Genomic DNA, 27954 nt, shown 5'->3' on the forward strand with positions numbered 1-27954 from the left:
TTAAAGAGGTCCTATAGATCCCAACATGACTTCTGGAGAGCTGGTAACAATTTGTCAACCGAGTAATTCTCTTGACTAGCCATCCCTCTATTCCATCTCCCTGTAAACTCTAATACAATAAATAAAATCAGCTCAATGAATGCATTAGTACATACTTGCAAAAGACATGATGCCCCCAAAACCTTCACTGCTGTTGTTGGAGACAGTAGAGTTCGGGGAGCTGGCCCTGGAATCTGAATCTGCATCAGAATCATTGGCCAGTTTTAAACTGTTTGGACGGAGTAACTTCTGAGACCTTTAAAGAAATTAAGTACAACTGTTATTAGCTTCTCCCCTTTCCACCCCAAATCAACACATTATAGAATCATAGAATGGTTAGAGTTGGAAAGGACCTTAAAGATCAAGTTCTAACCCCCCTGCCCTGGGCAGGGACACCTCCCACTAGACCAGGCTGCTCGAAGCCCCATCCAGCCTGGCCTTGAACTTCCAGGGATGGGGATTGTACGATTGTGGGAGATCAATGCTGGTCTCATTCCTCATCAGTTTTCTCTACACTACCCTTACTGTGAGGGAAAGAAAAAAAAACCAAACAAGAGAATCGAATCATCTTTGATTTAGGCTTTTATTACCTTTCAGGGTATGCTAAAATAACAAAAAACCCGAGAGAATCGAAGCATCTTTGCTTTAGGCTTTTATTACCTTTCAGGGTATGCTGAAAACTTATCTGCAAAAGAGCATTGATGGATTTGGGTGTGAAAGAGTTCTGCTTTGAGAGCAATACCAAGAAAACCCAATGTCATCGATCAATATAGTATCTTTCCCACAAAAGACAAAGCTTCACCAAAAAAAAGAAATAAAGATCATTCAAAGGTTTCCAGAAATCAGAAGGTGATATACTAGAATGTTTCTAGGAAGAACTGACAGATCTGTCAGCTCCTGCTGCTTACAGCAAAGCAAGGAACTGAGGGAACTGAGCAAGTGCCTCTACTCAAACCAGAGGGTTTACAGAACTTCAGTATTAAGTGGAAGTGATCAACAACACATTTTTACTGAGCAAGTGCCTCTACTCAAACCAGAAGGGTTCACAGAAATTCAATATTAAGTGGAAGTGATCAACAACACATTTTGGGTGCTAAAGACATCTGAGCAAATGAATGTTAAACTACATGAAGCAGCCAGAAACCCCCAAAGTGCTGCCCAGAAGGACAGGAGACAAGGAGGACTCACCTGCTTCCATTGAGGTTCTGGTTAAATCTTGGGGTGTAGCTCTCCTCTTGCTCATCATCTTCATCCTCCATAGGGAAACCATACTGTGGTTCGAAGTAAGGGTTGTCATACTCTCTCTTCCTCACGGCCCCTTCAGAGGAGCTCATGCTGCCAGACGCAGCGTCGCTCTCCCGACGATCCAAGCTTATCTTGGGAAAGCTTGCTTGCAGTGGCAAGGAAGGGAGGTGGTTTGAAAAACCAGCAACCAACTTCTCTTCCATTTCTGCTGACTCTGCTGACTCCTGTGGACCAGTCAAATCATTGATCTGCTCGCTAATTTGCGTTACATACAACTGAAGGGTAGGACAAGAACAATTATTTCAAACTGGGAAGTCCACAGGGTCCTTGTTGTTTGTTACTGGGCCCCCACCCCATCCCCATTATCCTCAGCTCTAATCTGGGATTTTATACACGCTGCAGTATTTGTGCATCATTCTAGGGACTTACTCCCCTCTAAAACAGATCTCACTTGTAAGCATTAGCTCAGGATAACAGCTCTCTGTTACCCTGTTTTGTGGTTCCAAAAGCAATTCCCATTCTTCCTAAAAGACCACAGCTCCCTGAGTTTCCCCACCCCACTCCTCGTTCCTCCAACCATCAGGTCTTTCCAGATTCTGTAAAAGCAATTCCTGTAGCCACAGCCAGGACCACTGCTCTCTGTTAACGCTGCATTTTCCAATACATGGAAGCTTTTACGTACAGGAATGCTCTGTCCCAGCACAAGAGGGTACAAGTAAACTCCACCTTGCCCAGAAAGAACATGCAATTTAATCTGTGGGTGGTTTCACACTCCTGTTAGCTTCTGCCTTTCTCAGAAAGAACCACGTGCGTTCTCCCATTCCTTACATCCTAACACACTGATCTCGGGGCTGAACTCATCTCAGTACACACATGATTCACTCCATGGATGACAGTGCTGGGGCTGCTACTGGCTGTAGTACTGGAACTCGAACGAGGCTGGTTGTTGTCTTGGGAGTTTTCACTGTCCATGGCCTGTTCATCCAGATCCCCTGAATATTCTTGAAAATCATCAAATTCCACTTCGCTAGCATCACCAAGGGCTGCGTGAGTCAGGGGGTCAACATCTGCAAACACATCATTTTGCATTAAAGAACACTGCCTTCCTCAGCTTTCTGCCCCTCTAACTAAAGACCCCTAGGAGATGAGGGCTGCTCAGCAGAATAAACTTGCATAAAAACTTTGATTGTGAAGGGCTTTTGGAGGTCATCTGTTCCAACTCTCTGCTCAAAGCAGGAGTAACCTCAGGCTTAAAGCAAGCTGCTCAAGGATCTGTCCCACTGAGTTTTGGAAATCTCCAAGGCTTGTCATTCTGCTGTGATCCTGGGAACTACACTAACCATAAAGATCTTTTCCTTACGTCCAAGCAGAATTTCTTTTCTTGCAACTTATGATTACTACATCTTGTCTTTGAGGACATAGGAAATGCGTTGGTATTCCTAGATTTAGTTTACTGAAGAAAGTAAGAGTTTCCCACTCCCACAAGAGAGGCTATTGCTGCAGCCTCCATATAAGCCACAGAGAATGCATTTTCCTGTCCCCACGGGACAGAGTGACTCATTAAAGCCACCAGTGAGAACTAATACATGGAGGGCAGGAGAAAGCTCGTACTCTGCTGCCCATACTGCACAGTATCTACCAGCAGCCACAGGTTGTTTCCAGACCTAGTGAGCCAGTTTGGTTCAGCAGCACCTATTTCTGCTCTTCCTCCTCCCAGTGTCCTTTGGAAGGCATCATTTATAAGCAAGGGAAATGCCTTTTTTTCAGCCTATGGACACTGAAGAAGGAGTATAGAAGACACTTTTAGCTCACAGCAAGACTACAACAGCTTACTCTGATTCAGGGACTTTGGGGAGGCATTTTTCCCACAGTGCAGATGAAGGGGGAAGAGGAACCTATCTGCACCTTGTGAAAGTAAAGCTCAAAGTTACTCACTTGGGGTATCACCATTAATGTCACATTTCATCATCTCACTGACAAAGTCACCGAGGGAGGAGTAGGAGGAACTTGAGTCGTCATAGTCGACGCTGTCACTGCCACTGCCACAATAGGTGAGAAAGAAAGATGAGTGGCAGCATAACAGCAACAGCAGGGCCCGATGCTTCAAAGATGTGAATCAGCACTGTTTCCGTGGCTGTCTTAAAGCTCTCATGATATTACAGTCCATACAAACAAATTTCTGTCAAGAGTCAGAACCCGGCCTCGTGAAAGGTCACAGCAAATGAAATTACTTGGAGGTACGTGAGGAGACAATATGGGAAGACATTTAAAGGCTCTCAGCAAAGTTATTGAGGTCAAGCGTAAGTGGGCAGGGAGTAGTGTATTAACTCTCAGTGTGTGTGTGCGTGGGATGACTTCAGGGGAACAGGAATCCACAAATAAAAGCATTCCTTTTTTATACTAGTGATAAATCCCACTCTGTCAGGATGACTGGAGCTGTGTAGAACATAGAAGATAAAAGATCTCACAGGCTAGCAGAGAATGAAGGATAATAAAACTAGATGCAAAACTCTGGGAAATATGGCCAGAACTACTACAGCAAAAAAGTTTACTCTCCCTTTGCTGAATGCACAAGGTCTCAAGGACAGGCAGTACTAACAAGCTTCGCATAACTATGAGCACTAAGTAGCAATCTGAAAGAGTAATAGGGTGGATGTGATTACTTGTAGTGCTGCAATAGAAATAACCAGAGAAAGAACAGCATGGAAGAAAAAGGAGTTAGGAGAGGAGTGAATAGCAAATGTCAAGTGGCATACAGGGAGCAGAAGAAAACAGGAAAATATAAATGGAGAATCACAGTAAATGAAGGCTTGAGAAGACACTATCGAAAGGTTAAGAGGTTGCTGTGATGACAGAGCAGTGAGACAATTTACTTCAGTGTTCTGCCCAGCCAGAAAAAAACAAAACAGCAACCTGGCAGGCTAGAGGAAAAGGCTGCAAATGAGAAGCAGGAGGAGAGGCCTCACAATCTGAAGTAACTATCACATGACTAAGGTCATGCTCCCCACTAACCTGTCATCAGTGGGATCAGAATCTGTCTCTTTCTCCACTGGGACATTCAGTGCTTCAGCCAGCTGGGAGTTAGTGTCATAGACACGATAGTGGATGGGCTGCAGCTGGTGTGCATACCACTTGGGTTTGTCACCGATCAGCGCTGGGTCAAACATGTCTGCACAAAAAAACAAGGAGAGAGTTAATTCAATTCATTTGTTGGTGTCAAAGGCTTCATTCACAGTAGGGCTACCCCTTACAAAGTCTTGCACAAAGGAAGGGACAATCTCTGCTTAGTCTAAGAAGGCTACGAGACTTCTTCTCTGTAAGCAAACAACACAAGAGGTAAAATTAATTGGAGGAGTGAGTGGCTAAATAGCAGGGTTAACTTGGTAGAAACACATGAGGACATACATAAAAAACAGAAAGACATGCCTCAAACTGGATTTCCCTCCCCAAAAGGGGAGTGTTTAGTATGAGGAAGAGGAGGCTGAGGGGAGACCTCATCACTCTCTACAACTTCGTGAAAGGACACTGTAGAGAGGTTGGTGCTGGTCTCTTCTCACAGGTAATTAGTGACAGAACGAGAGGGAACGGCTTCAAGCTCCAACAGGGGAGGTTTAGACTGAACATTAGGAAAGAATTTTTCACTGAAAGAGTGGTCGGGCATTGGAACAGGCTGCCCAGGGAGGGGGTGGAGTCCCCATCCCTGGCTGTGTTTAAGGGCCGTTTAGATGGGGTACTGAGGGACATGGTGTAGGGGAGGACTTTGTAGAGTAGGGCTGATGGTTGGACTCGATGATCCCAAGGGTCTCTTCCAACCTCAATGATTCTATGATTCTATGAAAAGGAATAATATGGCGTCAAACTAAGTTCTTCCCTAGAATCTCTCTGCTTTTTAAGTTCCTGCATTACATGGAAATTCAGGAAAGGCACGACCAAAACTTACTGTTATGAATTCTTTGGAAAGCATAGTTAGTAGGGTTGAGTGACCATTCTCCAAAGTATTCTACTGCCTGCGTCCTGGAAAGCTTATCTGCAAAAGGTGTTTGCTTCGGCCTAGAGGCAAGGAAGGAATTTGCCTGGAAGGCCACCACCGGCCGTGGGAAGAGACGGAGAGTGCGAGTGTGCATCTGGAAACCTTGCAAAACGTTTGGCGAGTTGAAGAACCTCACCATAGCAACCCTAAAAAGAAACAGAGGACAACAGATCAGATAAAAAACCCAGAACACAGGAGAAAAGACGCCAGAGAGCCTTTAAAAGGTATGCAGCAGGCAACGTTTCAAACCTTTGAAGAATGGTAACCCAGCACAAAAACTGCCAAATTTTCTTAAGTTGTTTTTTTTAAAAAGAAAAGAATAAAAAAACCCACCAAAAATTAGAAATCGCTTTGTTTTAATTCAACACCTCAACACCAACACCCACCCAAAAAGGGACGTCGTTCTCATAGCCACTACCTGAGGTGACAATTAAGTCTCAAGCTTTTTTTGTAGTTCAAGGCTTGTGACTTAAGGTAAGGCCACAATATCAGACTAAGTCTGGGTAAAGTGGACGATCTATAGGAAAATGCAAAGAACAAAACACCCCCCTCACGACACACAGTTACATTCGTACAGTTAATAGATCTGAGATAAACACTGTAATTTCTGCTTTTTTTTTTTTCCCCAGGATGCAAAGTAGAACTTGCAGAAGAACCAGGAAGACGCTGCTTCCACCACAGGACCAAGAGAAGTGCCTCTGCTGCCTTCAAATGCAAACATTATGAAGACTCAACACTACCCTCCTGTTCAGCCTCACCTGGTAGCCACGTCCACAGAGTCCACATCATTTCCATAGATCAGAGGGTTGAATTCTGTGGAGGGAGTAGACTGCAAATCATTCTGTGGTCTTCCCAGCAGCAGTGGCACCTCCTGCCCCTCGTGGAACTTCTCTAGATTAAGAATGGGCTGAGTATTCAGACTCATGCTGGCCAGTGCCTAACGAAGGACAACATTATGCACACATTTAGCAAGAAAAGTCATTTAAGGAACAAGAGAGAGATCAGAGCTACCCTGCCCTCTAGGCAATTGAAACAATTGTGCATGCTCCATTAGTTTGTCTTAAACCATCTCCTACACCAAGTCAAAAAGTCTCCAGGCCCTCCTTTATGTGGATTGTCAAAACCATCTCCTCAATGCTGAAACAGTCCTGGAGCCAGCCAAGGGGTAGCACAAAAGTCCACTTTGCTAGATCGTTCATGATGTGAAAACAGATACTCCAAATTGGACCACTAGTATGGCACTGTGCACAGCTCATTAGCGAGTTATTCCCATGTGTAAATTGAATACATCTTGGGATTTAGAGGCCTTAAAACTTGCCTTATAACTTGGCCATTCAACCAGTGAGTTTGATATCCCAGGACAATGTGAAGACACCTTTACGCAGGCATCTGCCTATACGTCTGCAAACCTCCACTTCCCATCAGAATGAGGTCTTCATCTCTCCATAAAGCTACCATCCTCTTCAACCCTCGTAACATCTTCAGGGAAATGCACTGGAGCAGCACGAGTGGTAAATCAGTCCTGAACACCCAGACCTAACCTAAATCTTCCTCGTTTCTCCCATTTGCCCATTGAGTCTTCATCTTTTTATTTTGAAAATAAATAAATATCTAAAATAAAACCAAAACTCCAAAGGAAAAGGGTAAAATGGAAAATGTAGGGGAAAAGAATAAAATAAAGAACCTTCTTGTCAGGAGTGAGCAGCTGTTTCTGAGTGATTGCAGTCATGCTAACCAGACACTGGAGACAAGATGGAAGATCATATGATAACACCAGCAGCCCATCAGAGCCAAGACGAACACATGACCACAGAGAAACAGATGGAAGAAAAAAAAAATACACATCTATTACTACCAAATATCACAAATGAGAGGAAATAAAAGGGACCACAAAATAGGCAGGATCTTGGGAGAGAGGTGTAACTGCCCCACCCCCAAACATTAACATCTGGCCCCTCTGGAAAGTGCAAAGGCTGCTGTTCTTATTGATGCAGCGAAGAACTTTCTACTGCGGTTTAAAAGCAGTTATTTTATTTTATTAATTGACACTAAGACCCAAAGGCACATAAGGCTGTTAACCTTAGTGACACTGGGCACAATTTAGCCTTCTCTACTTTGTACAGCAACCAGTTGTGCTCATTCTCCTTTGCCAATGGTTGACTCTTAAGGATAACGCCTACAGGATACACACTGATACAACCTGAATTTGGGTGACCGCTCTTGAGAATTTTAAATAGGTTTTCAAGGAAATTGCAATGTGTTCTTCTGATATTCAACTGTGCACTGAATAGAGGCTGAAATTGCAAGGGGGTGAGGCAGAAGTAGGGGGAAGGTGGATCTAACAAAATTTCAAGCAACGCATCGCTTCCATCTGTGCTGGGCATCGGTACTGGGGGTATCACTGAGGTTACACACTTTGCTCTCCTGGTCTACCAGGAGAGAGAAAGAGCAGACCTCATCACATTAGCAACACACTTTACCTTTAGATACTGCATGCAGCGTGCAGAAGGAAAACAGAAATAAAGAGATAAAACCTGCTTGACATGATCAGCCAGGATGACCCAAGCTGATTAATGGATTAGCAGGACCTGAGAGGAGAGACTGAGACCACAAACACAGATCTGTGAATGGAGGGGAAACAAAGATGATCATAGCTTGATGGATCAGCTCAGAGTTTAAAGCCCACATGGCAAATGTAAGGAGAAATCTGGAACTTTCTGCACCAACTGGAAACAAGTTAGCCCCAAACAACAGTAAAAAACAGAAGCCAGCTGTCGCATCCAGGAGCATTTCAAATTAACCTTTACCTTTACTGCAGTTATAAGCCTCAGTGAGCACTCACTTTTCCAAATTAATTCTCTCCATTAAGACAGAAAAGCAGCAACTGGATACCTACCACTTAAAATCTGTATCAACTGATGCTGCTTTTCAAGCTCAAAACACTGCTGTATTCTAACGTGGGGGATATCCCAACTGGCCAGCTACACAAAACAGGCCGACAGAAAATTCCTAGTCCTGTGCTTTCCCTGCAAGTGACAAAGGTGGAACAGCAGAAGATGAAACAAAAAATTTGGAGAAACTACAGAGAGATCTGAAACAAGATGAAAGTCTCAGATTTAGGTTAGTCAGGAGAAGACAATGTTAGGAAGTCATATAGATCAGGGAGCCCAAAAGAAGATATCCCTATAATTTTGTTTAATCAGCCACCCTATCGATTAGAGCACTTTGACATTCAAATCAGACCTCTTTGTGATTGACCAAGGGGCACTTCCTTGAAGAAGAGTATTCCTGTAGTCTGAGATGTTTTCACACCCATCTGATTTGCCAGGATACACACCTGCTTTTAACACATTTTGCTTTACATTTGCTGACTTGCGTTCTTGCCCAGTATAGCAGAAGATCTGTGTGATACTACAACTGCTAAGTTCTACCAAATGCCAGTCCTTTCCCCAAAGTGCTTATTACCTGTTTCAGATGCTTTTTCAGCTCTGAAGCTTCTGGTTCTGGCAATGCTGGCAAAGGTTCTGCATTTGTGGGAACGATCACCTGGAATTAAGCACAGCAACAGACTAAAAATTCCCCAGCTGTAGTCATTACCAAAGCAGAATCTCCTAAATCTCCACCACTCCAGAACCCAAGGAATGAAAGCCATAGAGTAAAATAATTAATAAAAAAACCTCACAATACAACCCATACACAGAGATACCTGCATCAAAACTTTGATTTTCACTTCTTTATAGTTGTTATTGTTTACAATGTCCCAAGTAATAGAGGAGTTACTTTATCATTTATGACAAAAAAGAGAAGTTTTAATGAACCCACACTCATTCTTTGGAACCCCTATCAAGTAGAAGATGTTATACACATGGTCCCATTTGAATCATGACAACCAATGCTACTGGAAGGCTCTTACCAGATTGGGTTTCTTAGGCAAGGCTATAAGAGACAGGGTCACAATTACTCAAGAAGACAGCTCTGTCATTTGTTTGAGGATTTATCTTCTAACAATATAGCCAGATGCATTAACTGAAAAATAATGCCTTATGAGCAAAAGAAATGGGGACCTTGAGACACAACAAGGAAGAAAATCCTAAAGTTGAAGACAGGAGTGGCAAAGGCAGACCAAAGCCAAACTTTCTTAAATTATCAGTGGGTACATTGATGAAAGTGCACAGTTCCCTGGAAACAAAGCCACAAGTCCCTATGGGCACTACTTACCCTATTGGTATCCAGGTCAATAAGCCATACATCATCAGGCATTTTAAAATCCAGTTTGTAAAGGAAGAAACTTGCTGGAACACCAATGATATAAGGTGTAGGAGCTAGAAGCAACTGGGAGAAAGAGAGACTTCAATAAGGATAAGACCTGCATTTGGTATCACCTAATTTATGTGGCTGCATGGCTCTTTGGAAAAAAAACTTAGCTAATCTAACAGCTTGTTATGTCGATCATGGACCAAGAAGAAAGATGTTCAGAGTTAGAGCTAGAGAAGCAGCAAGTTACACATGAATACACCCTCCCTTCAAACTGAGTCTGTGCCATTGTAAACATGGCTTTACCCTTGCCCTTGTAATGTTAATTTGGTTTCAAAACAGTAACATCTCTAGGAAGCAGGAGAAACAGACATATTTTGTACGTGTATGTGGAAAGGCACATGGAAAAACTAAGGGGAAATTCAAGTTGTCCTAATAAGGGAATCAGCAGAGGGAAAAAGTCTAAATCAATAAGGCATGTAGCAGCTTGAGAGGCTAATTTATTCTTTAAATCTAGAACAGTTGGTCACCTCCAAGGTGCAGTACAAGAACAAACCTGCAGCATAGCACTGAAGTACTAAGATGGCCTGAATTCTATCTTTCCAAACAAAATAATGAGCTCCTGCAGAGAGCCAACTATTGGCAAAATCTAGGCTCCCAGCTGAAGTAACTCAACACTTCATATTTCTGAGGAGAATAAATTGCAGGCAATAGTTTCTAAACCCTGAATCAAGAGCCCTCAAGCATCCTTAAGTATTACTCTGGACTTTCCCCAAGAAACCTTAATACTCAGCTGGGGGACGGGACAGGGCAGGGGGTAAATATTTGCCATCATGGCCTTTCAGTCGACTGCTTGTGAACCATGGCTTTGAATCACACTATTCACTAAGCAAGCTTTGAAGATATCCGAAATAAGTGGTGTTACTGTGATTTAGATAGTTAGTGGTGCTCAAAGAACAGCATTTGCAAGGTAGACTTTGCTACAATCACTGAGAAAAGAGCAGGGAAGGAAACAGGGACTACTCCTATATAAGTTTCAGACATCACAGAACCATCCTTTGCAAAAGACCAATAAAGGAGCAATAGGTACCTGTTCTGCAGAGGCCATGCAGGTGGGAAGCAGAGGGATCACTGGGAACATGTACTCTAAGGGATAGATCATAGCCACAAAGGCCATCACAGACATTGAGAGAGCATTGTAATCTCGGGACTGCAATACGACCTGCAACCAAAGAAACTCACATTAGCCCGGCAGCAACTGCTCACTTCTGACCACCCCTCACCCCCCACCCCCCACAAAGACCACGGCCTGCAGGCCTCTCATCTGAGAGCTGGGAACTGGATGGCCCTCCATTAATCTGTCTGAAAACAAGCTTCAGCTGCTTTTTTCATAGAATCATAGAATCATAGAATTGCCCAGGCCGGAAGGGACCTCCAAAGGTCATCTAGTCCGACCTCCCCGCAGTCAGCAGGGACACCCCCAACTAGACCAGGTTGCCCAGGGCCTCGTCGAGCCTCTCCTTGAATATCTCCAGGGAAGGGGCCTCAACCACCTCCCTGGGCAACCTGTTCCAGTGCTCCACCACCCTCACAGTGAAGAACCCTCTCCTAATCTCCAGTCTAAATCTGTTCCCCTCCAGCTTGAAGCCATTGCCCCTCGTCCTGTCACTGCAGGCCTTTCTAAACAGGTTCTCCCCAGCCTTCCTGTAGGCTCCCTTCAGGTACTGGAAGGCTGCTATTAGGTCTCCCCGGAGCCTCCTCTTCTCCAGGCTGAACAACCCCAGCTCCCTCAGCCTGTCCTCGTAGCAGAGGTGCTCCATCCCCCTGATCATCCTCGTGGCCCTCCTCTGGACCCTCTCCATCAGGTCCATGTCCTTCTTATATTGAGGGCTCCAGACCTGCACACAATACTCCTTGAGTGAGAACTTTTCAAAACAGGAACCTCAGAAGGAGGTACTCCTTCCTGCTGCAGAAAATCTGACTCCAGACAGAGCAGGAGACAGTTGTTCTACACATCCAGCCTACCCTGGGTTTGGAGAGGGCAGAGCTTCCCACGTACCTATCAAAGATCAACTCTTCCCTTCTCACCTTGTGTTCCAGAAGGATGCAGGTGAGCACCTGCAGGCAAGCATCCACCCCCAACAGCTCCAAAGGCAGATGTAAGGGAAAATCCACCAAGGTGAAGCGGGATGGATCGGGAAGAGCAAAGGTCAAAGCTGGTTGCAACTCATGTGGCAAGACTTCCACATCCACCCGCTTCTGCCCAGCAACGGGCATCGGTGACCGGAGCAGCCGGTATATCCAGGCCTCAATCTCCCGCAGATCATGGAGCAACGCACTGGACTTCTCTTCCACCAGGAGGGAGCCTGTGAAAATCCGCCACATCGTATCCCTGTACAGGGAGAACAACCATGTTAATACTCCAAGAGCTTCACCTGACAGCCATTCCATAAAGGCTCTTCCAGGGAAAGGGAAGATCCACCAAGAATTAAAAGAGGCAGCTAACAGACACTTGGTCACACAGAGGAACGGGCGACGGGGATTTAAGCACACTCAACCAACCATGGTGGGGAAGGATAGATCTTTCTGTGGGAGGAATCAACACAGGTATGTTACTTCCACCTAAGAGTTCGTTCAGTCATGTAAAGAGTTCAGTTAGGGCCAGATCTCTCTCCCCACCTTGATGCTTGAACCTCAGCGTGCACACAGGATACTCTCATACTTTGTCCAGAATTGTGATGGACCGATTGCTTGTAGAATTTTGCTTCCAGCAGTCCTACAAACCTTTGCAAGAACAGGAACTGAATCTGAGCTGATAAAAATACGCCACATCAAGATCTCCCAGATGTTTTGGCAGGATAAAAATACTCTTTTTTCATCCTGTCCTAAATGGCATGGTATCATTCATAACAGCAGAAGTAGATGCATTTCAGCTGCGACTATACATTTCTGAAAGCTGTCTAGAAACCACTCAGTACCTTAGCAAAATAAGCATCATTTTTTTCCATGCCCTAAGCTCACAGAAAGGCTGGACAAAACACATGCACAGTATTGCTCAGGGCCTTCAGAGCTTCAAAACTTGAAACTGGGTCTGACGAGAGAAGGAAAGTGGCTTGTCCTCTTCAGCCCTTAACGTTGTAGTGCAGCGAAGGCTGCAAACCCGCTGTAGCCATTCTGCAAAAAACTTCAGCCTGATAAATATCTTCAGTTACTGTAATAGATCCCTTAGATTGGTATGGGTTCCAATTCAAGTTCTACCTTACAGTTCACAACTTAAAACAAAAAAAACCCCAAAAAAAAACCCAAGAAAAAATGATGATGCTGGAGGCTTTAGAAAGGAAGAAAATCAGAGAAATTTGGAGGGGTCAAAAGAAGGGCAATTTGAGATTATGCTGAGTAAGCAATACACCTCTGAGGAACTGTGATGCACATCCTCCACTCTTCCTTCCGCTGCTTGTAATGTGCAGGACATTTGAGTTGTTAACAGCCACCCTGAACCTTCTGCAAGCTGTAAGGATTCACTTTTCAGCTTTATTCTGCCACCACTTCAAAATGGTTCTAATTTTCCAGGTCAGGGTTTGCAAACCACATGGTAATTCAAACCTGCTGCTTTACTCTTCCCAGAGATGCACGCTCAGCATTCCTTCTCTTCCCCTCCTCATATGTCACTCAACTCTTCTCTTTAAGAATTATGTCAGACAAGAGCAAAGTTTTCAAATGCCACATGCCATTCAAACACTGGAATACTTTAGCACCCCTTTCAAAAATCAGATGAGCTTATAGAGTTGATGAAAATAATGAAATTTAGCTTTTTTTTCTGCCTCAGTACCTATCAGACTAAATCAAGTGACAAAATAAGCTCCGAAAATAATGAAATTTAGCTTTTTTTCTGCCTAAAAATCAGACTAAAATCAGACTAAATCAAGTGACAAAATAAGCTCCATTAACAGATGCTGCCATAAAAAAAAAAAAAAAAGTTTGTTCTGACAGAATCATTTTTTCCCCAACAGCCAGTGGATTCAGGTGATAAATCTGTTAATACAGGAGTTAGTCATAAGGCTAGGACAATCCCCTAGAACTATTCCAGGGCAATAACCCAAAAAGTAGGCTACTACCCTGTGAATGGTACAGATTCTCTCTTTCACACAAAAAGTAAGTGCCTGTAATGATTAAAATGATAGATCCCCTGTCATTTTTTGGTTTTGACAAGTTTGATTTGGAGTCTACCAAGGTATATAACTCACATCACGAGCTATCTCACAGCCCCATCCCTCTTACTACTGAGATAATCCCCTCCTTCTCCAGAGATTGATTTTGTATTTTCTCTTTTTAGTTACCAGATTGGAAAGGAAAATATCATCCTGGAATGACAGCACAAAAGCACAGATATACATCCATGCCTGATATACGTAAAGACATTGTTCCTTTTGTACCCTACAGTGCAACAGCTTTTGTTGCATACCCAACATTATAATAGCAGATATGTAAAATTACTACATTACATTAAAAATACACCAAGTTCCTGTTAATTTGCTGTTACCAGCCCCCATTCCCATATGCTTCCTAGACAACTCCTTTGTTTTCTACCTCTCCTCCCTCTCCCCCTCAAATATTTTACTTTGATCTCTTTCAGCCGTTCCTGCTTCTCTACTCTTTTCTCTCCCATGCTGAAGTTCAGATTGTTTCATAAGCTCATTAAGAACACTTTCATCATTTCCCTCTTGCCCCAAGTGGAATTTCTTTCTGTTATTTCTTGGCTGCTTCTAATTTGCCAGAGAATCAACCCTGACGTACGCTGCCACAGAGCTTGTATGCCACAGCAACAATAACATCATCAGCGCTCAGCTTCAGAAAAGATCCTGCTCAGTCAGTTGTGAGCAGGATAGTGCCTCCTTAGGTGTATGAAAAATGAAAATCATACCAGGTTACAGAATCAGACAGTTTTAAAGAAATCATTACAAAAATTTCCATTCCCTACTGCGATTCTGGGTTAAAACAGTAAAAAGGCCAACCGTTGCCGTTTGGTTGCTTCTGCAACCCCAACTGTAGCCACAATTTGCCCTGGACACAACAGTGGGAGGAAAAAGTTCTTCCCCCTCAACATACCTCTGCACCCCTCGAGGAATCCCCAACTTCTTGCCCAACAATCTCTCACTACAGCAGTCCACAAGTCTCTTGAGGGTGTACAGACACTCGCGGAAGGTGGAGAAGAAGGGGTAATGGCTCAGGATGCACAGAGAAGTCAGGGTGCTGTTCCGAGAGCGATGGCTGCCTTTGGCCAGACGCTTACTGCGCGGTGACCGATTCACATCTGGGGTAGACTCTGTACTCGGAGCCTGCAGGGAAGAACCACTCTCCGAGCTCTCGGTCCCCACTTCCTCCTGGGGTGCAGCTGCATCCCCGGATTTGGGGATTTTCTGTCCCTCCCGAGCTCGATGACCCCCCGTGCCTTCTCCCTTCTCCTTGGGTACTCGCTTCTGGAAGGAGCGGTAGAAGTTGACACAGATTCCATAGCGAATGACACCCGTGTCCTTGTCTGTGAGGGTGAAGACAAAAGAAGTGTCATCACGGAAGCTCATGCGCTTTTGCCGCACGCTCAGGCATCCTTCCGGCTGGCAGAAGAACACGACATCAGGCGGGAGAGGGAAGTCCACGTGGTCTTCCAGAGGGTAGCGTCTCAGCAGTTCAGGAGTCTGAGCAACACTATCACTACTCGGCTGCCTACAAAAAAAGCAAACAAAAAAACCCACACATAGTTAACCAATGCCAATTAAAATCTTTTGTTATCTATCTCCCTACTAACACGTCAGGAGGCTGTGGGCTCAGCTTCATCTTCAGTTCTTCTCTCCCCTACTCTCCAGGGAAAGCACAGGTTCTCACTCACTAGCCACAACGCTCAATCAATGGCACACACTTGCAGAAAGGTTAAATAAAAAAGTCTATACCGTCATTATCAAGGCCCAACAAAGAGCCTGTTCAAATCTGAGCAAGAAAAAGGCTTTGAAGAGTATGTTGTTCCCAGGAGAACATCGTATTGCCACGTTTCCCTGACTTTGAAATCCAAAATGAATTTAACCGCACAGGTCTCTGGGCAACACTTGGGCAGGAAATACACTGTCCTTCTCCAAATATACAGTCAGGTGAAAAACCCCCTGAATTTCAGCCATTTATGAACAAGATGAAAAATCAAATGGGAAAATCCAGCATCAATTCCTAACTGGGAAAAACAAGAATTTACTAGGGGAGAAGTCAGATAAATGGTGGAGTGATACGGACCTCATCCTGAAAAATTTCCATTAAAAAGTTCTACCAACCACAGATATATATTTCCGTGTTTGATTTTCAAGCTGGATTTGAAGTGTAAGTTACCATAAAAGCTGGGTAGTAACATGCAAACCCATTTAACACTGTGGCTCGCCAACCTTTGTACCACAAATCACTAGTGGAACACAAAGACAAAACAGCAATACTGTTTACTCCTGATTTTCCACCAGAAGAACAGATTGTTTCAAAGTATTAACCATTTTCCTACCACTAGTTTTCCATGAAAGTTACTGAAATACTGCCAGAGGAATAAGAGATCCACATAGTGAAGGAAGAAAAATACGTCCCCAGAACAATATCTCTCTGGTTTAACCCCCTTGCTATAAAGTGCTGGATTTGAAGTGTAAGTTACCATAAAAGCTGGGTAGTAACATGCAAACCCATTTAACACTGTGGCTCGCCAACCTTTGTACCACAAATCACTAGTGGAACACAAAGACAAAACAGCAATACTGTTTACTCCTGATTTTCCACCAGAAGAACAGATTGTTTCAAAGTATTAACCATTTTCCTACCACTAGTTTTCCATGAAAGTTACTGAAATACTGCCAGAGGAATAAGAGATCCACATAGTGAAGGAAGAAAAATACGTCCCCAGAACAATATCTCTCTGGTTTAACCCCCTTGCTATAAAGTCTGATCTCTCCCCATTTTCTAAAGCAATGAGCATTTAGTACCATGTTTAATAAACGGAATGTAGGAGACCTGGCTCCACTATCACTCTCCTGTGGGATCTCATACAAGGCATTTTCTCATCTTGATACTTTGGATTTGCCCATTTCAAAATACAAATGACACTTGCTTTTCTCTTATCTGAGAGGTGAGAAAACCCAAACAAGTAGTAATAGAATGTCTGTAATTTACAAAAGTGTATTTATACCACTGTAAATAGCTCTGCTGACTAATTCTGCCAAACTAATACTTTGTAAGTACATTAGAAGGCACAAACTGTTTACAAAATTTATTCTGCCCTGTACAGTTAAGTACCAAAATACTGTACAAAAAGAAAAAAACAAACCCTAAAAAGCTTTTATATATTAGTGAATACAACTAATGCATCACCTGCTGAAGAAGAAATGTCAAATAGTGCTGGTACTGTTTAGAGAGTCTATTCAGCAGGAAATAGTTAAAAAATTTCATCAACAAAGTACCAGTGAATATATCATTGGTTCATGCCTTTGCAGTAATATTAGCTACAAAGACAGAGTCTTCTCAGACATTTAGCAAATTTGCATCTAATAAAAGGGAGTACTTCCAAAAGGCATAGCTATTTGTGCACGGTGGATAACGAGATGTAATGGTAAAGGCCACATGGAGCTCCTAAGGAGTTTGAAGTAGAATTTACTTCAGTCAGCTCCATCTCTTGTCACAGGCATTTATTGAAGTGCCCAGTGAGACAAGAGACCTCTGAACATTAGCCATCTAACTGCTGCTGCCAAGCCAAAACCAAGAGGACTGTAGGAGTCCAGAAGCAACGCTAGTAAATTTTTAAGTCAGAACATCAGATACTATAAGCATCACTGGAGGAGTCAGTGAACACTCTTTTTTTTCCTTGTTTTCCTAGCTGGTGACACAAATGTGGAAAACTGGATTATTTTTCTACAGACAATAAAAAGTAATTAGACTATTAAATTACTCTGTCCATAAAATACAACAATAAACATAATTGTTATTTAGGATTATGTGATTTCCTCCACTTAGCCTATTTAAATATTGCACTCAAAATATTCTGTAAAGAAAGTGAGAGGTAAAGCAACATACTGATGCACATAAACCACTGATGTTTAGAAATGAAAGTAACATAGACTTTGGAATACACCCATTAAATATACTGGCAGAAAGTTACTGCATAAACCTCGAATAAAGAAAAGTAACATTTACTAACCACCTGTGTATCTGACAAACAGCATACACATTTCATACACGCTTTAAGTAAATAAGCATAACATGTTACCTATTGACAGTTAATAAGACTTTAAAAAGAGAAAGCATTTGTGTCATTCCTGTGAGGATAAACAAGTATCTGAGGGAGAAACAGCCAAGTAAGGAAAGTTCCAGGTAACTTTTTTTAAATTATCTACACTTCAAAAGCTAGAAAAGTAACCCCAAATCAGTATTCTACAAGCATGCGGCTTTCAGTATTTTCAATTTGTGAATCCCTCTATCCTGATGCCAGTAGAAACAAAGAAGTTCAGACCCATAGGCTACCACAGAGTCATATACTGGCTGTTCTTAGTCACCCTTTGCAGACCCTTGAAAAGGAGTCTGAAGACCACAACTGAAAAACCTTTGGTTGCACTAGTATCTTTCAAAAAAGTGCCCTGGCCCAAGGAGATGCTCTCATTATGGAAGCATCCTGCACGTGTTCCAGACAGCACTTCCTCAGCGCCAAGCCAGGCTTCATCAATGGATGCCGAGCTATTTGGGTCCCACTCTACTGCCCGAGAGAAAGAAGCAGAGCTGAGACTCTTCTCCATTACCTGGCTCCAATGATCACAAGGTAGTCGAGTAACCGAGGGCAGATTTTCTTTTTCTGCACCATTGTCCTTGACACTCCTCCCTATGTCATCTCAGTGAATTTCTGTTCATGGATCCAGCAGTCAGGTATCCAGCCAGCCGTGACCGACTGCCTCAGGGAACAAAATCCACTTGGAACTGTCTGGTGAGTCCAACCTAGGATCAAGAAAAGCAAGAGTGTCAAATGCACACTCAGGAATACCAAATACGCATAAGCAACTTCGTGACCTTAATTACATTTCAAAAAAGCCTCAGTGTTCTGTGCAGTCGTGGCCACCCACAAATCTCTCTCTTCATGAGTACAAAACCACCACCACGTGCCCACAAAAGTAGAGAGTGCTGAAAAACACACAAAAAAGCACAAGAGGATCTCAAGAAAGACCACAAGAAGCGTATCACCAGCAAAGACCTATTCACAAACCAGTTTGAGGCAAAAGTATTGTTTAGGCAAATCCCTGGGATTCCTACGGTGCTTGGGAAAGCAGCCTTAATTGGCAATTCTGCACAGTTAAACATGACTGAAGAAAAAAAACTCAACCTGAACTTTAGCTGTCGTAAGGTGAGGGGTCTGGAGAATAAGTCTTATGAGGAGAGGCTGAGGGAACTGGGGTTATTCAGCCTGGAAAAGAGGAGGCTGAGGGGAGACCTTATTGCTCTCTCCAACTCCCTGAAAGGAGGGTGTAGAGAGGTGGGGGTCGGTCTCTTCTCTCAAGTCACAGGCGACAGGACGAGAGGAAATGGCCTCAAGTTGCGCCAGGGGAGGTTCAGGCTGGATATTAGGAAAAATTTTATCACTGAAAGGGTTCTCAGCCATTGGAATGGGCTGCCCAGGGAGGTGGTTGAGGCCCCATCCCTGGAGGTGTTCAAAAGACGGGTTGATGTAGTGCTGGGAGGTCTGGTTTAGTGATGATGCTCCTTGTTTGTTGTGTGGGTGTCTATTTTTGTCAGTTAGGTTGACGGTTGGACAAGATGATCTTTAAGGTCCCTTCCAACCTAGAAGATTCTGTGATTCTGTAACCAGAATAACTAAAGGAGGGGTTATATCAAAAGAAATCCAATTAGATATAATGCATCTCACCCTCCCAGACATGGACGTGGGCTAGGGCAAGACTGATCTCCACAGTCCCAAACGACTGTGATCTCTTAACACTTCTGTGACGATACAGACCTGCACACCACAGCTTGCAATACCAAAAGTTTTTTCTTCTAAGTCATACTGTTTCTTTCACCCACTTTCCTCAATTTCATTTCTTTTGTACGTCTTCACCATTTGCTCCTCATACCCATGCCTTCTGCTACTTTCTCTGCTCATTTTATAACAGAAAAATCCTCTTGGCACAATTGGTATTTTACTGCAGTATCACTATTTGTCAGTAACTCTGCTTAACAGACATCCAGAATTCAGTAAGCACTGTAAAATTGTTCAATCCCACCATTCATACTTCATTGAATTCATGACAGGAAAAAAGCCAAAACAACTTAAAAGGTAATCAAATTCCATATTACAATGTTCCTACCTACATTTGAAAACAATCTGAAAACAGAAATTTTCTGAAACAGAAAAGTTCTGTGAAACTCTAAAATCAGGGATGTTAAAACTGCACAAGTTTACTGAGCATCCCAATGAAAGCATTAATAAATTTATTTTATATTTAAAAATTTGAACTGATTGCCTTTTGGGTCATATTCAGAGTAAAGTTTCTATTTCAGTTCATGTTTATCTCCTAAGGCTACCCCAGACATAGAACCATAAAAAGGTTTGGGATGGAAGGGACCTTAAAAACCATCCAGTTCCAGCCCCCTGCCCTGGGCAGGGACACCTCCCACCAGACCAGGTTGCTCAAAGCCCCATCCAGCCTGGCCTTGAACCCCTCCAGGGATGGGGCAGCCACAGCTTCTCTGGGCAACCTGTTCCTCTTCCCCACAGGAAAGAATTTCTTCCCAATATCTCATCTAAATCTCCCCTCTTTCAGTTTAAAACCATTACCCCTTGTCCTATCTCTCCAGTCCCTGATCAAGAGTCCTTCCCCATCTTTCCTGGAGCCCCCTTCAAGTACTGGAAGGCCATTACAAGGTCTCCCTGGAGCCTTCTCCAGGCTGAATAACCCCAACTCTCCCAGCCTGTCTTCATAGGAGAGGTGCTCCAGCCCTCTGATCATCATCACAGAATTGTTATTACTGTACTAAAACCTCCAGTTCTGCAGCACAATTTAGATTTTATTTGTAGAAAAGATTTACTAACAACCTGTAAATCTCAGCAAAAATTAGGTCATTTTCTTGATGGCTCTCTCATTATTTCACAGCCTTCGGTTCTGCAGCACAGTTTAGATTTTATTTGTATAAAAGATTTACTAACAACCTGTAAATCCCAGGAAAAATTAGGTCATTTTCTTGATGGCTCTCTCATTATTTCTCTCATTTCTTGCAACCACGTTCAAAGTCTAGCAATTTATCTGTTTTTTTTCCCAGCCCCTCATAATCCAGGTACAGAGTCAGGGAATTTTATTCATACAACTAAAAGTTAGTTAAAGGCACTGTAACTGTCAGCATCTCACAACCACATTCAAAGTCTAGCAATTTATCTGTTGTTTTTTTTTTTCCCAGCCCCTCACATTCCAGGTACAGAGTCAGGGAATTTTATTCATTAGCCCTCCAAATACGAGGAAGAACACACACACAAAAAGTATGCATATGATTTATCAAAAAAAGGAAAATCATACCAGTCAGTGAGTATTAATTATGGAATAATAAGCTGAAAGAAACCTTAACTCGCTCTCTCTCACACACACATACAAACAAAACCCCCACATGTTGTAAGACTTTGTGGCATGGTTTTATGAGATCCTCAATTACAGCTGCTGTAGGTTCCTAAGTGACAGCACTATGAATTACCTTCTCTCAGCAGCAATACTTTTATAAATCATATTCTCTGAACAACAAAGAAAATACAGACACGGGAAGCAAAGCTCCTCTTTCTTCATTTTAATGACATTGTTGAAAACATTGTAGAATCTGTCCTGCAACAGCTCTTTATCCAACATATTCTGCAAATGCCTTGGTGTAGATAAACTTGAGAGGAACAAGATGAAGCTGGGGTGATCAAGTGGATCTTTTTGCCTTCAGTGTGAAGAACTATTTTATCTGTATTCTTTCCAACAAGCTTTACCCAGAACTCTTAAAGAAGAAAGGTATGGGCATAGGAAAAATTACAATGAGGTAACCTAGAGGTATGACTTTGAGGAACTTCTGCTACTCAGCGGTAACCAAACATACGTTGTTACTCTATAACAGAGACTATTCTATCCTTCAGTGAAAGTGGAGAAAATAAACTGCACGTACAATGGAGTAAAAACATATACAATGACTACTGAGAGGCTACAAGACCACAACCTTAGCCTACTTCTATTCTCTGTCCTGGAGAACATCTCCTATGAGTGCAATTCATTTTACATCTTTCCACAGTTCTGCAAAGGAGCTAGCGAGGTATGCAATATGAAAACCTCCCACAAAAGCATAAAGTTTTCAAAAGAGTATCCAAGTAGACCAATACAAGGAACATACACAAGGTCTCCAATATCCCTGGAACGGCTGAAGCTGCATCCTAGCGATGCCACACATCAAAGTTTCTGTCAGTTTTTTTAAAAAAAGATTTGAGCACTTTCTGAGAAACAACCCTGGTTTCCACTGCAACACAGGGAGACCAAACTGAGGTGGGTAATTCTGCAGGGACTTCTAGAGTCTCCTTTACTTGGATATTTATTCTTAACAAGGCTGTAGTTACAGTGAGACATGAGAGGGCAAAGGCTTTCTTTTGAAAGTGAAGTTCTGTTGGATTAGAGGAAGAGGCAGAAGAATTAGAACCAAGTTGAGGTTGTTTGCCATCCCCTATGCAATCACTCGCTTCTTCAGAGATCTAGTAGTGGCTGGTGACAGCAATGACAGAGTTAGATCAACACTTCCTGGAACTCACCTCCCTACTCCTGGTTGGAATCAGACACCGCAGCTGATGATCTCTATAAACCAACACAAGCAGGGCTCCCTCTCTGCCAAAAAGCTTGCTCTGAGGCCAGTGTCATTCCCTCCTCTGTGCCGGTACAAGTGCTTGTGCAGTTACAGGGTGAACCAGATTGTGGAACTGATAGAGACTAAAACCAACACCCTCCTGTCTCCTCCCTTGCCACTTTTGTTTTTACTAGGTTATTTCTATGACTTGGTTAACCAAGTGGCCATACAAATGCTTTTGCAGGCACAAAGAAAAGGCAGGAGCAAGCAGCTAAGGGAATCTGAAGTACTGGTGACTTCTCCACAGGCAACGAAGAGGTAAAGCAGTTTCTTTCTCAGAGGTTTGCTATTATCCTTCCTCTAGCTCCTACATTTTACAAAGTAAGTACATTAGAACAGAAAGAGATCAAACCACCAAGAGATACTTCCATTTATCCTCTTACATGTTGGCATTTGGACCTGAACTGAGAGATGACCTTGATTCTGAGATGGTACGGGTTTTGACATTGATGGCCTCTTATCTCTCTCAAGCTGCTTTAATTTAAGGTTGCTTTTTCTGAAGAAGTCTTCTTCTGAAGAAGTGCAGTGTGCTTTCTATTTGCAAACACCTTGGAACCAGCCCTTGGAAGGCTGAATCCTCAAGCAGCGCTTGAGAAGAAACTTCCTATAACTTCAACTCAAGAAAAGGAGAAAAATAAAGACGTGAAGGACATAACAGAAGCACAAACATATCACGTATGAGAGAAGACCATAATGTAATAAGCACCCATATGGATGGTGAACAGGCTGGTGAGAACTAACACTACCCACATACTGTAGCAGCTGTCAGCAACACTCACGAATGAGGAGAAATTGGCACAGTAGCCTAGACAAAAAGACAAAGGCCAGCGCCAGCACTAACCCACGGCCTACCAGCAACTCAAGACAAAAAAAGTGTTCAAAACAACACTTCTATTACTGGCGCTACTCTACATTTCAAAATTCCTCAAACACCCACGGTTTAGGTTGTAGCACAACATCTCAGAGGACAATTCTGCAATTCCAAGTCTCCCAGAAATAAAAGTCTACATAAACACACACACTCGTGAAAAGCACTACACCACAGAATGGACATGGCAGCGTGAAAGAAACACAGTAGACTTTCTCTCAGTTTAGAGCCATCTGTCTCAGACCAATACCCAGTATTCTTCCTGGGAGACATGAATTGTGCAGCACCCCTGTCTCATCTACCCCTTGGAGTTTTCTCAGAGGTTTGCTATTATCCTTCCTCTAGCTCCTACATTTTACAAAGTAAGTACATTAGAACAGAAAGAGATCAAACCACCAAGAGATACTTCCATTTATCCTCTTACATGTTGGCATTTGGACCTGAACTGAGAGATGACCTTGATTCTGAGATGGTACGGGTTTTGACATTGATGGCCTCTTATCTCTCTCAAGCTGCTTTAATTTAAGGTTGCTTTTTCTGAAGAAGTCTTCTTCTGAAGAAGTGCAGTGTGCTTTCTATTTGCAAACACCTTGGAACCAGCCCTTGGAAGGCTGAATCCTCAAGCAGCGCTTGAGAAGAAACTTCCTATAACTTCAACTCAAGAAAAGGAGAAAAATAAAGACGTGAAGGACATAACAGAAGCACAAACATATCACGTATGAGAGAAGACCATAATGTAATAAGCACCCATATGGATGGTGAACAGGCTGGTGAGAACTAACACTACCCACATACTGTAGCAGCTGTCAGCAATACTCAGGAATGAGGAAAAATTGGCACAGTAGCCTAGACACAAAGACAAAGGCCAGCGCCAGCACTAACCCACGGCCTACCAGCAACTCAAGACAAAAAAAGTGTTCAAAACAACACTTCTATTACTGGCGCTACTCTACATTTCAAAATTCCCCAAACACCCACAGTTTAGGTTGTAGCACAACATCTCAGAGGACAATCTGCATGGTATTCTGCAATTCCAAGTCTCCCAGAAATAAAAATCTACATAAACACACACACACACTCTCGTGAAAAGCACCGCACCACAGAATGGACATGGCAGTGTGAAAGAAACACAGTAGACTTTTTATCAGTTTAGAGCCATCTGTCTCAGACCGATACCCAGTATTCTTCCTGGGAGACATGAATTGTGCAGCACCCCTGTCTCATCTACCCCTTGGAGTCCTTTCTAAAGTGTCTTTTTCTTTCTAGACACAAAAGTAGATGAACAAAGTCATTTAGTCGAAGTGTAACTTGAAGACAACAAACTGTTAACCCCACTGAGCTCACTTACAGTCCTTTTCCTCACACAGAAGCTTCCAGCTTTGGCAGGCCAGCCTTACACTCAACTGCATGAGGCTCAGCAGGATTTAAGTCATTGCTTGGAAGAAAAAAAAACACCACAAAGACATCAGGAACTTCTTTTCCAACAGGCATTCATTCAGCCCTGCTTTCCTTGCAACTCTTTCATAGTTCAGGACGGTACCAGATTGAGGTCCCTTCTTCCACTACCTTCAGCTTTTATCTGGTACAAGGTACCAGACTGCAGAGTTCACCAGTGCATGGATACCTTTAGAATATAAGTCTGGGTCACACATTTTAATTTACTAAATGACTGAGCGAAAACCACACAGTGGGACATTAATTTCTAAGAGGAAGGTGTGAAGGAGACATCAAGAATGACAGGACAGAAGCCACATAACTTCTGGTTCACTGAAGTCTCACCTTGTAAAAGACCAGATTTCCCAGCCATGTCCAAAAGGAGCTAAAATTTCAGTTCTAACATCTCCTTGGAACATCTTGATTTTCTATTTATTCTCAGCCAAGACAGTCTGTACTCAGTTCAGATCTACAGCCACTATGCCTGACCTTGGTGCATTGTTTACCGTGAACTCAAGATCCATACCAATCAGACTGAACTGAAAGCTGAAACAAATACAAATAAGGCCAGGAGTTTCAACGCCCAATTTTTGGTTGATTTATGTTTCCTATTCTCACATGACACACCTTGAGTACACCAAACAGCTATCTGCTAAGCGATGAGAAATAGGTGCAAGTACCTCAGGACCAGCCAACCTCATCTGTGTGGCCAGGAACCCTGCTTGACTCGCTGTAGAACTGGAACCACCACAGTCTGCAGCACAATGAGAACTATTAAAGGTGGCTTTGACCTGTCTTTAGACATTTTAATAATCTTTATGGAATCTTCACCACTGAAATTCTTGTTACTACTTCTTCTGAGCCTGTTTCAAGTGATTCCAGCCATTACCTCTGGTATAGCGCACACTATTTTTCCTTTTACTAAGCTTTTGAAGAAGCAGACAAGCAGCTCCCATTTAACATGAGGCATTTTACACTTTCTCTGCTTAACAGCTATATTAACATTAAACACCGCTAGTAATTTTATACTTCCAATTACGTAACATTCTAGGAAGCCCATTATCCTTATTAGCCAGATACTACAGTGGCTCTGCTCACACAGGAAACACAGATGACAGTGCGGATGAGTTGAGCACACACACACACCCCCCTCGTTTCTCCAGAGCTTGACAGAACATTGAATAAGTTCTAAAGTCAGACCTGGCTGGACTTGCTATACTGGTGCAGCTGCTTTGCGTGTTACCATCCACCTTGGCAGCAGTGCATGCCAACGCTGTGACTCCTAAAAAGATACTAGCACTATGGCACAATAAAAAAAAAATTAAAAAAAGGAGATATTTTCAAAGCATTGCAATGTGTTACCATCCACCTTGGCAAGGCAGCAGTGCATGCCAACGCTGTGACTCCTAAAAAGATACTAGCACTATGGCACAATAAAATAAAAAAAAAAAATAAAAAAAAGGAGATATTTTCAAAGCATTGCAAGCATGCCTAAAACAGATAATGGCATATTTATCTGGTGTGGTTAGTCTCTAACACAGGCGTGGTCCTGTGAGATGTCTAGGGATAGTTCCAAGCATGAGAATTCACCCTGTAGAGAACAGGGCCGCAGGCAGATTCTAAAAGCATCCTCCCTGGAGGGCACACATCAGCTGAATCAGTGAGAGCTCCTTATGGATAAAGTGGCAGATGCACCCCAACTGTTTCCTCTGGCCATCTAGCCATAAAGCTTGAGGGAAAGGGCAGACTAAATTAAAGAAAATTAGAGAAGGAATTGTGAAAACGGTTTTTGGTAATATAAAGACATCTTTGGAAACCCTTCAGAAGAACGATAATAATTTAAGATTTCTTCCTTTCCTACTACAGAATGATATCGTATCTTTACCTGCTGAAAACAGTACTGTGGGAAATAAGCTAAGTTTTGCTTCAGCTAATTGATGTATCATTGTTAGTGTGATAGTACTAACAAAGAAGCCTTAATAATAGTAGAGTCTAATAAAATAAATTGTATCCAATTAATCCCCAGAAATGCCCTTGGTCTGTCAAAGAATCCTTGTTCACAGAGTGTTATCTAGGTGAAGAGAAACAGACTAGAACACGGCCTTCAACACAAAAACCCAAAGGGTAGGGGTGTATCAATAAGGCCAAAGAAACCAGTCTGGTAAATCTGCCAAGTAGATGGTAGCAAAGACTCTGAAATAACGTGTACCTTAATCAACTAATCAAAGGCGTGTTTAGGATAATAATTTCGTAGAATAGGTGTATGTGTGCCTTATATGGGAAAAAGTGCAAAATAAACCTGTAATAGGTCAAGCGGTCGGGAAGAATGTGAGCTCCAACTTCTCAGCCAATGAGAAGGGAGACAGAAAGTCAAGCGTCCGGAATAAAGGTATAAAATACCTGAAAGCTAAAAGATCATCGTGCATCTATTTTTGGTGCACCCAATTCAGCGCTGTTTCGTATTAATAAATTATTATTTTTTTTTAACCTTTGCTTCAGTGACTTTGTCCTCTTTAAATTCTAAGATGTGAGTCGGTGTTTCTCACAGTACTAACACAAACATCTTCAGCCTCCACGTTCGTTTGCCAGAGCAAAATGGAGGCAGCGTGGACAGGGATGTCAACAAATAGAGGGAACGCGACCAGAATCAGTTCACAAACAGAATTATCACGCCACGCAGGCAGGAACCTTTTTTGCAGCATCACAGAGTGAAGCAGGTTCTCGGTTGCTATAGGAACAGATGTCCTTGCCATATGCTGGCCCTTCAGCCTTGCCTTCTCTCTCCTCTCCTCCCCAACCCCCATCCCTGGCTTCAGCCAAACGCGTGGCTAAAGCAGCTTGCTGCACACGCGTGACCACGGCAGCCGCCACGCACGCACTCACGCTGTGAAAACAGACCCACAGGTAATCTGATTCAGATCAATCTCCATAGCAACCCAATCTTTAGTCCCTAGATCCGAGCCCGTCGGGGCTATTTATAGAGCAGCTGCAGCGCTCCAACCCTCCACCACCAGAGCTCCCAGCGCTGCCCGCGCCGCAGATGAGCTTCACCCCGAGGCACAAGGCTGAACCAAAGCCCTCCTGGCACCCAAGCAGGATGGCAGCATAGCATCTGCAACATGGTAAACACCATGGTGGGGAGGTTCTCCACATCCAAGAAAACAGCAAACATAGAATCATA

At 43.0% G+C, this 27954-nt stretch overlaps 1 protein-coding gene across 29 annotated transcripts in view; it reads right to left on the bottom strand.

Annotated features, from left to right (window-relative positions):
• MADD (MAP-kinase activating death domain) overlaps positions 1 to 27954 on the bottom strand; it is an 81270-nt gene that overhangs the window by 44941 nt on the left and 8375 nt on the right. For 13 of the 29 annotated variants that reach the window (XM_014950260.1, XM_014950259.1, XM_014950252.1 and 10 more), the window contains exons 2-15: positions 18373 to 18565; positions 14675 to 15289; positions 11657 to 11960; positions 10659 to 10790; positions 9533 to 9646; positions 8780 to 8860; positions 6999 to 7055; positions 6073 to 6251; positions 5225 to 5460; positions 4297 to 4453; positions 3220 to 3326; positions 2158 to 2351; positions 1228 to 1559; positions 156 to 295 (exon numbers count right to left, since the gene is read on the bottom strand). In XM_014950260.1, the coding sequence (XP_014805746.1) occupies positions 156 to 295; positions 1228 to 1559; positions 2158 to 2351; positions 3220 to 3326; positions 4297 to 4453; positions 5225 to 5460; positions 6073 to 6251; positions 6999 to 7055; positions 8780 to 8860; positions 9533 to 9646; positions 10659 to 10790; positions 11657 to 11960; positions 14675 to 15289; positions 18373 to 18434 (2710 nt within the window). In that variant the 5' untranslated portion in view covers positions 18435 to 18565. The remainder of the gene's footprint in view (positions 1 to 155; positions 296 to 1227; positions 1560 to 2157; positions 2352 to 3219; positions 3327 to 4296; positions 4454 to 5224; positions 5461 to 6072; positions 6252 to 6998; positions 7056 to 8779; positions 8861 to 9532; positions 9647 to 10658; positions 10791 to 11656; positions 11961 to 14674; positions 15290 to 18372; positions 18566 to 27954) is intronic. The other 16 variants (XM_014950263.1, XM_014950261.1, XM_014950257.1 and 13 more) reach the window with 6 other exon arrangements.

This window comes from Calidris pugnax, unplaced genomic scaffold (assembly GCF_001431845.1).
Source record: "Calidris pugnax isolate Ruff unplaced genomic scaffold, ASM143184v1 scaffold68, whole genome shotgun sequence".
Taxonomy (NCBI): domain Eukaryota; kingdom Metazoa; phylum Chordata; class Aves; order Charadriiformes; family Scolopacidae; genus Calidris; species Calidris pugnax.